The following is a 9543-nucleotide window of genomic DNA, read 5'->3' on the forward strand; positions in this document are numbered from 1 at the left end:
CTTCATCAGTAAATGTCCTATCATCGGTAACAGTCACATCAGTGGTAGTATCTCCACCAAGAGCTTCACCGTTTTCCTACTCAAAACTGAGTAGTTTCTTCTTCGACGGTGGCACGTCTTCAGCAGCGTCATTTGTTCGGTTGTCCACGTCGTCCCAACTGAAATGATCTGGACCATGATAACGCCAAAGCCTGTTGGCATGCGCCACTTTTGGCTTACCTTTGGCTTAAATGTGGGCGTGAGAATAGTCACGTGATCTCGCTGACGCAACAGTACATACATGGTATAATACACAACACTAGGACCAATTGCAGTTTACTATGATTGTGAGCGTGTAACGATGAAACCAATAGCAGCTTACTGTAATTATACGTTTGTAACAATGAGACCAATAGCAGTTTAATGTGATTGTGAGTGTACAATACTGAGACTAATAACATTTTGCTATAGTTGTGAATGTCAAACAATGAGACCAACAGTAACTGACTATAATTTTGAGTGTATAATACTGAAATCAACGCCAGTTTATTAATGATTGTGAGTTTGAAACATTGAGGCCAATAGCAGGTTTACTATCGCTGTGAATGTTATATTTTGATACCAATAGCAGTTTGATATGGTTGTAAATATTGCACTATGATGCGACTAATGGCAGTTTATTATGACTATGAATATAAAAAGGTGCAGTAAATCGAATTTCACTACGACATTGTGTGATAAGTACTAAGTTAACTTTTAAAAGATGGTGAATACCTTTCTGAACAACTGTAACATGGACTTGTAAAATGTTTATGAAATGGAAGATGCGTCACAACTGTGCTGCTGTTTGTTTTTCTTACTTCAATACAAACTAGAATAACCTAAAATTAGCCTCAGCCTAAATTAAAGATGAGGGACCACCTACAAATACGGAAACAATTACACAATAACAAATAAATTACTCTTTATAATTAGAATAACCTAAAATTAACCTAAGCCTAACCTAAAGATGAGGGACGACCTACAAATACGGAAACAATTACATAATAACAAATACATTGCTCTTTATAATTAAAATAACCAAAAATTAACCTAAGCCTAACCTAAAGATGAGGGTCGACCTAGAGATATGAAACAATTACATAATAACAAATACATTACTCTGCAAACAGGCTTCTTTCACGTATCTAGTTTACTCTCGCAAGGTTTGTAGTAAGATTTAATATTGACAAGGATGCAACCACAGTATCCGCTAAATAATAAATTTTTATTTTATTTGTGTTTAATCGCAAAGTTACACAACTAACTATCTACACCGTGGATATTGAACCCCAATTTTTAGCGTTATTAATTTACCAATTAGCTACCGGATTAATATATCCCACCATTTTCACAATTTCGTAATAATCACATTTTTCATTCGTATGAAATCTAACATTATACGTTTCGTGTTCGTAATTTCGTAATTTTATATTTTATTTTATTTACCAAATATGCTTTATTTTGATTCAGTAAGACACACACACGTGACAGACCCTCCAAGAAAAACATTACCTAAATTTTAATATAATATAGATCAATGACTAACTTTTAATAATATATTTACTTAAAACCTCTGTCTTCCCTAATAATAGACGAGAAATGATGGACCGTATGCTACAATTAAAAGGAGTCCTCCACGTCCTGTGTGTTATTTACCTTCAATGAGCCAGGGTAAGTATAAGTAATTCTTAATCAGAATTCTATCTGGACGAAGCGTCTATCAAACCGAAGTACAAGGTATAGCATAAAAGTACTATCACTCTGGTCTTTTCACTCAGCTGAGGAACAGTAACAGAAGTAACTCCAACAAGATATTATGTATCTTTGAGATGACTTATTTTTGTGGTTATACAGCCTCATCTGGACAGCGACTGTCGCCAGGAAATACATTTATTCTATGAGTTCTGTTACTATTTGGCCATCCTGTACATTTTAATGTATGCCAATCCAATATTTCTTGAGAAAAAACATATTTTAGGAATAACTGAATAATCATCTCTTTACTCGTTTCTAATACAGACCTTGTAGGTGGATTTCATATAATCACGAAATGACAGAAATTAATAATAATCTAAAAGATAAATTACTTAAATGGATTTCTTAAGTAAAAGATAGTGCATCTTTATACGTTATAATGCAAACCAGTTTTGAAAACAATTTCTGATAATAACTCTAATTGAAATGTCTTGTGGTGAATATTTCATTGGCTAAAAGACAACTCATGTGACTAAACACTTGATAAAAAGATAGAATTAATTAAGTTTCGATTTTTCTTAATTGTTGAATCTTTTAATTTAAATCATTCGAGCTTCGGTCGGATGTGGCGTAGTTGAATGACTGACTATCGTGCGTATTTTGAACATTAGTGGTTAACGTAAAAGTTATAAAAGTAACTATTAGTCCCCGTATTCGGTTCAAAGAACCTGATAAAGACCTTATGGTAGCGGGTGCTGCTGACTGGTTGCCCTTCCTCTGGCCAGGAGGTCAAAATTAGGAACGTCCATAGATAAACCCTATAAATCTTTAACCTCCTCATTTACTCTATGTATTGCATAAAGTGCCGTTCATATTGAAAATTCCCTTTCTATTCTAGCTATCAGCTACTAAGCAGACCGAGCGTGGCCTATTGGTTCGCGCCCTGGACCTTAGAGCTCAGGCTCAGTATTTCACTTAACCGTATCCTCACAAACAAATTGTTTTCCGCATTTTGATGTCGTGCATGTGTGCATTATAATAGTGACTGTCAAATCCCACTATTAGATCTGAAAGAGTAGCCCAACAGATGGAGGTGGGTGGTGTTGACTAGCTGTTTTCCCTCTAATTTATCAATTCCAAATCATGGACGGCCCTCAAGTAGTTTAGTGCAAAGTAAAACAAGCAAACTAACAAAATTAAAAATATTAAGCATCGAATATATAATGGCTTTCACTCTGTAATATATCTTTTTATATGAGCATAGGTTTTGTACGTTCAGTAAGAAAAAAAAAAGAGTTCTTCACGGTATACATGTGGATAATAAGTTTCGTGTTAACCTTAGTTTCTAAGTGTGTGAAAGATGATTAGTCTCCCCCCTTCCCCCCCTGTGCTTAATTCGGACTTAAATATTCAACTGGAAGATTAACTAGAGTTTACTCTTTCATCAGAAGAGTAATAATGAGATATTTATACGGCTCTACTTGGCCTAACTAATATAACTTAATGTCTGAAGTCAGTACTGTAAAACCTTTAGCGAAGACATTCAACGAAATGCCTGTTCTAACAAGTGGGCATAACATTATTTTTCTCTGTACCCTAAAACGGTTTTATTTTGATACTGACTTCACGCCCATTCAAAGGTTAAATCTTAAGAAAAAAACTGTTGAAAGGAATTGGAAAAAAGTCAAGTAATTTCTCTAAGGCGACGCACGTGAAACTACTAACGTGATAGAAAATGTAAGAATTCTTTCAACGACCCTCATTTTACAGTATCTAACGTCAGTTTACTCATGTAAAAGTCAGCAAACCCAATAGGACGCGGGCAAGTAAAATAAGAGTCCCAAGTCATTTCCATAACCTCCTCACATGAGCAATGTGAAGTTTAACCCTAATTACATGATTAATAGTGTAAATTATGAAGGAAGTATTTAAAAGATTCGATAACATACACATCCTCTTACCCTTTTTTTTTCATCACTTCCCTTAAAAATATTGTACATACAGATCATAAATTCTTTATTAATATATATATTCGTAGGAGTCAAACTAAGGTCAACCCAACAGGCGACGTCCCCTGAGCGATCATATTGTCAGTCTGGTTCAAGTCCATCTGGGTCCAGTGGAGATAGACCGTGTAGTATGTGAAGGTAAAATAAGATATCGTGAGTAAAACATACGTGATGACTATGCAAATACAGGCTCAGTGATATTAAAATAATTAGTTGTCAATAGATGGCGGTAAATACGTATGGAACAAAATCAGAGACATTTGCTTCAAGTATTAAAATCTTTAACAATAATTTTGAAAATTTAAAATACTTTAAGAAATACACTTTAGCAATTTCTTCTTTCTTTTTGCAGTTAAGAAAGTTTCTGTAGCCCCGCGCTTATAAATAGAAGTCAACTGACGTGCTGCAAAGACCCCTTTAGGTACAAATTACATTGAAATTCATTTAGTATACATACTGTTTGTAATCACACTTCCAATCACTCACTAAGTAATCTCAATCGAGAATTTTTTTTTAGGGTTTCAGAAAAATTGGCATTTTTCTAAACAACAATAAATCCAAGCTAATCTTCTATGGCCATTGATAGGACTAGAATAACAAAAAACGTGTATTGGTTTGTTGCCAAAGGCGGTTGCATTAATATATCTTAGATGTTTTAACGGAATCTTCCTTACTTTATCTCTGAGACCATATGGTGACGAAATACGTTTTATAACTAGGTTTATAAATTCTCTTACTCTATAGGTGTCGGCTTGATAACGCACGTAGACATTTAGGTGCTGAAACGGAAGCAAAGTAGTAGAAAAAAGGTTGTTAAAATAAACGTTTTTTTTTGCTTTATCTTAATGATTGTTTGTAATTGAGCACAAAGGCTACACAATGGGCTATCTGTGCTCTCCCACCACGAAACCCAGTTTCTAGCGTTGTAAGTCCGCAGACATACCGCTGTGCCACTGGGGGGGGGGGGGGCTTATCTTAATGAGGGCTAAACTTTAAAGCGCTTAATATTATCCATAAATAAGCTTATATACGTCGCTTATTAAACGTTGATATCATTCATATAATTCAAATAGTGTAGCTCCTAGTTCCTACCATAAATTAAACTGTTCTTGTTTGTCTTTAGTTACAGGTTGTAAGGGTTCTTCCGTTTCTCCCTACGTGACATCCTCTCTTTTGTACATGCCCTTCTGCAGTGATTGTCTTCCTAAGTTCTCCAGTGGCTGAGTATTTGTATTTCTCCGTCCTCTTTTACAAGTCTTTATGAAACGCATGATTCCTCGGAAGATCGCTAAGAAGTTTGTAATAGCTGTAATCAATCTGTACATTATTGAGTTATTAATACAAGGTCTAAATGCCTCATTATTGAGTTATTAATACGAAGTCTAAATGCCTCATTATTGAGTTATTAATACGAAGTCTAAATGCCTCATTATTGAGTTATTAATACAAGGTCTAAATGCCTCATTATTGAGTTATTAATACGAAGTCTAAATGCCTCATTATTGAGTTATTAATACAAGGTCTAAATGCCTCATTATTGAGTTATTAATACGAGGTCTAAACGCCTCATTATTGAGTTATTAATACGAAGTATAAATGTCTCATTATTGAGTTATTAATACGAGGTCTAAATGCCTCATTATTGAGCTATTAATACGAGGTCTAAATGCCTCATTATTGAGTTACTAATACGAGGTCTAAATGCTCATTATTGAGTTATTAATACGAGGTCTAAATGCCTCATTATTTAGTTATTAAAACGAGGTCTAAACGCCTCATTATTGAGTTATTAATACGAGATCTAAATGGCTCATAATTGAGTTATTAATACGAGGTCTAAATGCCTCATTATTTAGTTATTAATACGAGGTCTAAATTCATCATTATTGAGTTCGAAAATTACTTATACCCATCCAACAATATACAGAGTTATTTGCTTTTTTTTCATTTTTCAAATTTGCAATTTTCGATTTGACAAACCATTATTTTTAACTTCTTATTCGCAGTTTTTTTAATAACCGTACAGTTAAAACTTTTTCATTCCCATCTTGGACGTTCAACCATTATCTGCAAATGTTTTATCTTCGAATTAACTATAAACTAACTTTTTTATTTGTAATATGTTATATTTTACTTTGAGAAATAATCTCACGATTAACCTTTACTAATTTATTCTATAACCTTATCTTAGTAAAAACATTTCTGTGTCCTTTTAGTAAAATACCAACACAGACATGGTTCCGATTGTATTGAATAATATATTGTTTAACACTAATAAACAATTTATTACCAAATACTTATTCTCTAGTCAGGTTTTGTTTTCTTGTGCTTTATACAAGTTAGCATAAAAGTCACCCACCATTATGATATTACCGAGTCAATCCCTTACTCATTTTTTTTCTAACTCGAGTTTATGTTTCACTAACTCTATATGTTTTTCTTTTGTTAAAATAATTGGTTATGATATCAACGGTGCACATTTCTAGCAGTTCTGAGAACAGTACAGGATTAAAGTGTGGTGGTGTACGACTTTTGTCGCACCCTGTACATTGATTTTTTTTCCCATTATTTCCAGCATATTGAAGAAGCTGAGCCATCATAGAATGGGCAATTTTTTTTATATATATGTGAAAGGTGGTTTTGGTTTCTTTTTACTTCATGGAACTTTCGTTATGTTTTGTTATTCCTTACTTATCTTCTTTTTTAATAGAAATGCTTTTCTCTGCTGACTTCTTTTGTGTAGAGCATGATCATTTGTGTGCCTTTCATCAACTCATTTCGATCAATGTAGAGGTCGCTTTTCGTGTTCATCACCAGAATGCACTTGGGTAATAACAAATGTTAAAAAAAAACGTACTGTATGTATATATATATAAAGATGTATGTAAGATAAATGTTGTTTTTTCTGCATTTTTTTTTCTGATATAGTCCAGAAAAATAAAGTATTTTGTAGTTAAACACACACACAATCGGATAACAACAAGAGTTTATACTTTGTGTCAAGAGATTGATAATTCATATCAAAACCCGTATGGAATTTTAATTATGACTACTTGTGCTTGCCAGTTTTTTTATCTTTAAATTTAAATGATTAATGTATAAAAACATCTCACGTTTCTTCTATATATGTTAAACTATCCTGTGAAAGTTAAAAATCCCATAATTAAACGTGTGTTATGCTAATTATTATAAGAAACGTGGTTGACATTCGTCACAAAAATTATATAGTTCGCTTCGTAAAAAAAAACAAAAACAAAAAAAAAACAACAACACAAGAATAAATCATAAGATAAAAAAACAGTTAAAATTCAAAATGAGTAATAAAATATATGTTTATTTTTTAACCGTTTTCAAAAATGCCAGTTATTTGTTGGCCTGTCCCACGTGATTTGGTATTTTGCATATTATAACAAAAGTGATATAAAAATGGATAGACACGTTACTACTGTCAAATGACGTCTGACCATTAGGGCCCATTGGTTTTTGGTTTTTTCCATGGTGAAAAAAAAAAACACGTCATCGAGACTCGTTTTACCATTGACGTTTATTTGCTTACGACAGTATTCAAAAAAATATACATATGTGACACTGTGCTCTTCAAAAGCTGGAAACTCTTGAGTATTGGGAATTACGATTGAAGCTCAAACAAAGTGGTGTGAAACTCAAAATAACTGTGTTTTTTGTTTTTTACTTTAAAGAATAGGTTACGTAAAAATACAAAGAAAACCGTTGTTTGTAAATAATTCGTTTCACCACTTGTTACTGAGTTATACCTGTTTCGGCGAATTTCACCCTCATCAGTAACCCTGGACAAGGGTAAAACGAAGAAATAAGACAAGGCTTGTTATTGTGGTGGACTATATATACACTACACACACATGGTGTTTTTTTGTTGTATTCTACCCACTACAATGAACCTATAATGATATAAGATTTGAAAGAATATATAGCATATAACAGTGACAATTGTCGAAACAAATGATAAATTTGGCTTCATATTTATTTTTAGTATAATTAAAAAAAAAACTTGTCTAATGAATAATTTAGAAGAATAAATAAGTAATATCCATGCTACGTATTCTTCAAATCCTATAGTAAAATAGGTTCACACTGGTAAATAAAAAGCAACTACAACACCGTACACGTTACCGAATTCACACAAATCATCCTCAGTAAATTCCTACAGTAAATTCAAACTCATAATTACAACTAATAGGCTAATTATTAAGTATAAGTTTATGGTTACACTGACAAAACCAAACGCCATTTAATTGTACGTATCTATGGGGATCTTTTACAGAACCAGTCACCCCTTATCACCCCCCTGCACCTCATCCATCTACGCACACATTGTGAAATTACTGGACATAAATTCTTTTCAACAGATTTTAAAGTTTTAGCTACATGTCATACAGGTTTGGAACTTCTAATTAAAGAGAGTATACTTATTAACAAAATATCCCTATCTTAAATAATAAATCTGCTTGTTGAACCAAGCTTGTTTAATTCTTTCTCACTTACTGTATAGATACTTTTACAAATTTATTTAGTGTTGGTCTGTATTATATCGAAGTTCACTTACTGGGTTTTACAGCCCCCCCCCCCTACACATAATATTGCCCTTACAAATGTTTACCGTAGTAATGAGCTTCTATTTAACATCCAGGTTATTAATTGTAATTATAGTTTTGTGTTTGCTGTAGGAATTTGCTGAAGATGGAATGTGTGTATTCCGAAACGTTCATTGAATATGTTGTTATTCTCCCTATACGCGTAGTTCGAACACAGATTTATAAGAAAAGTAGTCTTTAAAACCTTGTTGAGGAAAAATAATAACTTCGGTTTCTTCAGTAACAGCTAAGCGAATCTACCATTCATGAAGGAAAACTAAAGAAAGAACAACGCCTAATGTGTATAACAGCGCACATTAAATGAGTTTGAGCCATTGACTCCAACACTATTGAGTTTTACGGCCAGAATTACCATTAGGTGTTGTTGTGGCAGTTAAAAGAAACAAACCTCAGATGGTCCCTGTTTGTTGTAATCATAGTTTTATATGAATCATAGTTTCTTTTCCAAGTTTTATCTGGCTCTGATACTCAAACTGGATATAAATTTGGACTGCATTTTTAGGTTATGACCTCTTATGTGAATATTTAATATACATAAAGACATTCAAGATCAATTTATGGTCAAATATAAGATTCGTTATTGTATAAGACAAGGGAATATTGTACTGACATAAATCGTGTTGGGTCAGACAAGAGTAGCCCAGGAGTTAATAATGGGTACTGTTTAATAGCTGTCTTACTCCTTGTCTATTGGTTCCAAATAAAGACGACTAGCTTAATTGGTCCTTGAGTACTATGACGCGAATAATCGAAAACAAAACAAAAAACTCCTCTAATTTTTACTATCATTAGGGTTAATGAATTTGAAATTCATTTCTGGTAATCTTAACAGTAATTTGTTCTCTTTTTACTTTCTTGAGCTTTCATTTCCATTTAATCAATTATATTTTATTCTTAGTAATCGTTATATTGCAATAATAATTATATCGTGTCTTATAATGGGAATAACTGAAACATGGTTAAACGTAGCTGACTTTGTTGACAGAAATTTCTTTGAAATACAGGGTTAAGCTATTTAATAGGGATAGAGTATTAAAGAGGGGAGGTGGAGTGGCTTTATATGTAAAATGTGAGTCACATCCTGTTGAATTTGAGAATATCAAAGATGATAGCAAGGAGATTGAATCCATTTGGGTTTCTATTAGTGTATATAAAGGAAAAAAGGCTTTTAGTAGGAATTTGCTACA

General features: G+C 32.9%; 1 protein-coding gene across 1 annotated transcript in view; it reads left to right on the top strand.

Moving 5' to 3' along the window:
• LOC106457295 (Down syndrome cell adhesion molecule-like protein Dscam2) overlaps positions 1-5647 on the top strand; it is an 80285-nt gene extending 74638 nt beyond the window's left edge. The window contains exons 23-25 of the mRNA XM_022383172.1: positions 1614-1692; positions 3755-3863; positions 4849-5647. Coding sequence (XP_022238880.1) covers positions 1614-1692; positions 3755-3861 — 186 coding nt within the window. The 3' untranslated portion in view covers positions 3862-3863; positions 4849-5647. The remainder of the gene's footprint in view (positions 1-1613; positions 1693-3754; positions 3864-4848) is intronic.
• The last annotated feature ends 3896 nt before the right edge of the window (positions 5648-9543 follow it).

This window comes from Limulus polyphemus, unplaced genomic scaffold, assembly GCF_000517525.1.
Source record: "Limulus polyphemus unplaced genomic scaffold, Limulus_polyphemus-2.1.2 Scaffold314, whole genome shotgun sequence".
Classification (NCBI taxonomy): domain Eukaryota; kingdom Metazoa; phylum Arthropoda; class Merostomata; order Xiphosura; family Limulidae; genus Limulus; species Limulus polyphemus.